Below are 3,198 nucleotides of genomic sequence, written 5' to 3'. Positions count from 1 at the left end.
TTTGCATTTCCTCTTCAGAGAAATTACTTTTTAGCTCTTCTACTCATTTTTTGACTGGATTATTTTCTTTGTTTTTGTTGAGTCTCATCAGCTCTTTGTAGATTTTTGTGATTAGTCCTTTATCATTAGTATTTTGTGCAAAAATGTTCTCCCAGTCGGTGGGGTTTCTCTTTGTTTTTGTTATTGTCTCTTTTGCTGTGCAGAAGCTCTTTAATTTGATGTAGTCCCAGCTGTTGATCTTTGCCTTCACTATCACTGCTTTGGGTGATGTGTCTGTAAAGATGTCTTTGATGTGCATATCATGTAGTGTTTCGCCTATATTTCCTTCTAGATATATGCATGTTTTAAATGGTGTAAGTGCTATGGGGGAAACAAAAGCAGGGAAGGGCTTGAGAGTGCAAGACATTTCCAGTTTTAATATAGCTTTCACAGAAGTCATCCTTACAGAGGCTGGCTTTGAGTAGATATATGAAGATGAGGTAATAGCATTACAAAGAGGAGAAAAAATGCAAAGACCCAAAAGTGAGAGTGTATCCAATTTATCTGAGGAAATTCTAAGAAGCAGAGTGAGAAAAGACAGGAGATGAGGTCAAAGGTACCAGTGTTTGTGTGTGTGTGTGTGTGTGTGTGTGATAAAGAGCCTTGTGTGTGGTGCTGCAAGGATTTAAGTTTTATTTGGAATTATTTCGGAAGCCATTGACATACTTTCAGCAAAAGTATTATACCTTATGACACACTTTTGAAAAGACACAAGGAATTCAAGGATAGAAGCAAGGAGACTGGGTAGGCACCTATGAGAAACCATTTGGTAGCTTTAACAAGAGCAATAGCATGAGAATGATATGACTGAATTGGATTTTGAGATATTCTGAATGTAGAGTGAAGAGGCTTTTCTCATACCTTGGATCTAGGAAATAAAGATAGAGGAATTAAAAATAATTACAAGAATATTTGGCCTGAAAAAAAAAATCAAGTCTCCATTATCTCCATTTTTGTAACACGTATAAATGATCTTTGTGGTATGCAATGGTCTATGAGAGAAAGTTTACTAAATCCATGGAATCCAAGCTAAGAAAAGTCAGTTTCATATGGGAAAGCCAGTATTTTGTCTTTTGAAGAAGGTTGTTCAGTAGGTATGTGAAACACATGAAATAATTCAATTATTATTCTTGATGTATATATATGCAAATATAGATATGTGGCTCGATTTTTTCCTAAATTTTTATTTTATTTTATTTCATTTTTTTTACATTATTGATTTTTGTATAGTAATTGTTTTCAGGGGTAGTCCCTGTGGTTCTCTTGCCACCACATCACCCATGAACCATCACCATATTCATTTGTGCTCTTCCCTCCCCTGCTTTGACCCTCCTCCCTCTCTCTTCCTTGCTGTATGTATATGGCTCAGTTCTATGAGCCAATGAAGATCCTATCATCTGTGTCAGGAGAATACGAAATTACATTCTCCTGTTTGTCCAACAGCACATGTTATTGAGTTCTGATGAATTGTGAAAGATACAGTTTACTGAAGAAAAATAAATGGGTAAATAAGGCATAAGATAAATCTCAGGATTTCTCTGTCCATGTTCTCAGGTAACTGTGGACAACTGAGCCATGGGAAAGTGGTTGAATCAATCATCTATAGATGGCTTCATACTCTTGGGCATCTTTTCCAGTAAGCAGACTGATCTTATTCTCTTCTCACTGGTCATGATAGTCTTCACAGTGGCCTTGTGTGGGAATGTCCTTCTCATCTTCCTCATCTACACAGATGCTCGACTTCATACACCCATGTACTTCTTCCTCAGTCAGCTCTCCTTCATGGACCTCATGTTGGTCTGTAACATTGTGCCTAAGATGGCAGTCAACTTCCTGTCTGGCAGGAAGAACATTTCCTTTGTGGGCTGTGGCATACAAATTGGCTTTTTTGTCTCTCTTGTGGGATCTGAGGGGCTCTTACTGGGACTCATGGCTTATGATCGCTATGTGGCCATTAGTCATCCACTTCACTATCCCATCCTCATGAGTCAGAAGGTCTGTCTCCAGATCGTTGGGAGTTCCTGGGCCTTTGGGATACTGGATGGTGTGATCCAGATGGTGGCAGCCATGAGTTTTCCCTACTGTGGCTCAAGGAAAGTGGACCACTTCTTCTGTGAGGTGCCAGCTCTGTTGAAGTTGGCCTGTGCAGACACATCACTTTTTGACACCCTTCTTTTTGCTTGCTGTGTCTTCATGCTGCTCCTGCCCTTCTCCATCATTGTGGCCTCCTATGCTCGCATCCTGGGAGCCGTGCTCCGAATGCACTCTGCTCAGGCTCGTAAAAAGGCTCTGGCCACCTGCTCCTCCCACCTGACAGCTGTGTCCCTCTTCTATGGAGCGGCCATGTTCATATACCTGCGGCCCAGGCGCTACCGAGCCCCAAGCCATGACAAGGTGGTCTCTCTCTTCTACACGGTCCTTACTCCTATGCTCAACCCCCTCATTTATAGCCTGAGGAATCGGGAGGTGATGGGGGCCCTGCGGAAGGGGCTGGACCGTTGCAAGATTGGCAGCCAGCACTGATGGGCTTGGGCCCCTGGTGCCTGATTCTGCCACTTCTTTGTTGTGTGAGTTATACTGTTAAGCTGCTCTTTGTAAGTATGACACCTGCCTTAACTCACAAGAATTCCATGGTAATCACTATATGTAAATCTAAAGTTCTGTGAAGAAGCAGTATATACATTTCTATTATTGTCATTAACATAATTTATAAAGTCCTTGAAGTAAATTCACTCTATTTCTTAATTATTCTATGCTATAATTATCTTCCATTAAATGCTTAGCAAATGCTGGCTACTGTCCCATTCCCCTTAAATATCTTCTATGTCATATAATTGATGATTCAGCAGAAATTGAGTCTCCATAGATAGTCTTGGATAATTCTTAGCCCTTTCCCACATCCCATTAGGGGCTTTAATAAGCTTCCTTCAAGTAATAAAAGTATGTCCCTGTTGTTTAGAAGTTATCTCCAAAGCGCTAATATCTCATTTATTTACACGATACCAGCACCTGGTACTGTTCCTTATAAATAGCAGTTGTTCACTTACTAAAACCTTATTGAATGAATATAAGAAGAAATCATCAAATGTGATAATATATAAAAACTTTTTTAAAAACACTATTCACTGCCAAAATTTCTGTGCCAGCTGTAATTCATTT

The 3,198-nt window shown here is 39.9% G+C and overlaps 1 protein-coding gene across 1 annotated transcript; it reads left to right on the top strand.

The window, feature by feature from the left end:
• Nucleotides 1-1,614: 1,614 nt before the first annotated feature.
• Nucleotides 1,615-2,562, top strand: LOC311177892 (olfactory receptor 2V1; the record flags this gene model as incomplete). Its single annotated transcript, XM_084244137.1, has 1 exon — nucleotides 1,615-2,562. The coding sequence occupies one exon, from the start codon at nucleotides 1,615-1,617 to the stop codon at nucleotides 2,560-2,562; it is 948 nt and encodes a 315-aa protein (XP_084100263.1).
• Between the last annotated feature and the right edge of the window lie 636 nt (nucleotides 2,563-3,198).

Source organism: Talpa europaea (genome assembly GCF_964194135.1).
Source record: "Talpa europaea genome assembly, chromosome: 9".
In the NCBI taxonomy this organism is placed as follows: domain Eukaryota; kingdom Metazoa; phylum Chordata; class Mammalia; order Eulipotyphla; family Talpidae; genus Talpa; species Talpa europaea.
This window is presented reverse-complemented; position numbering and strand designations above follow the sequence as displayed.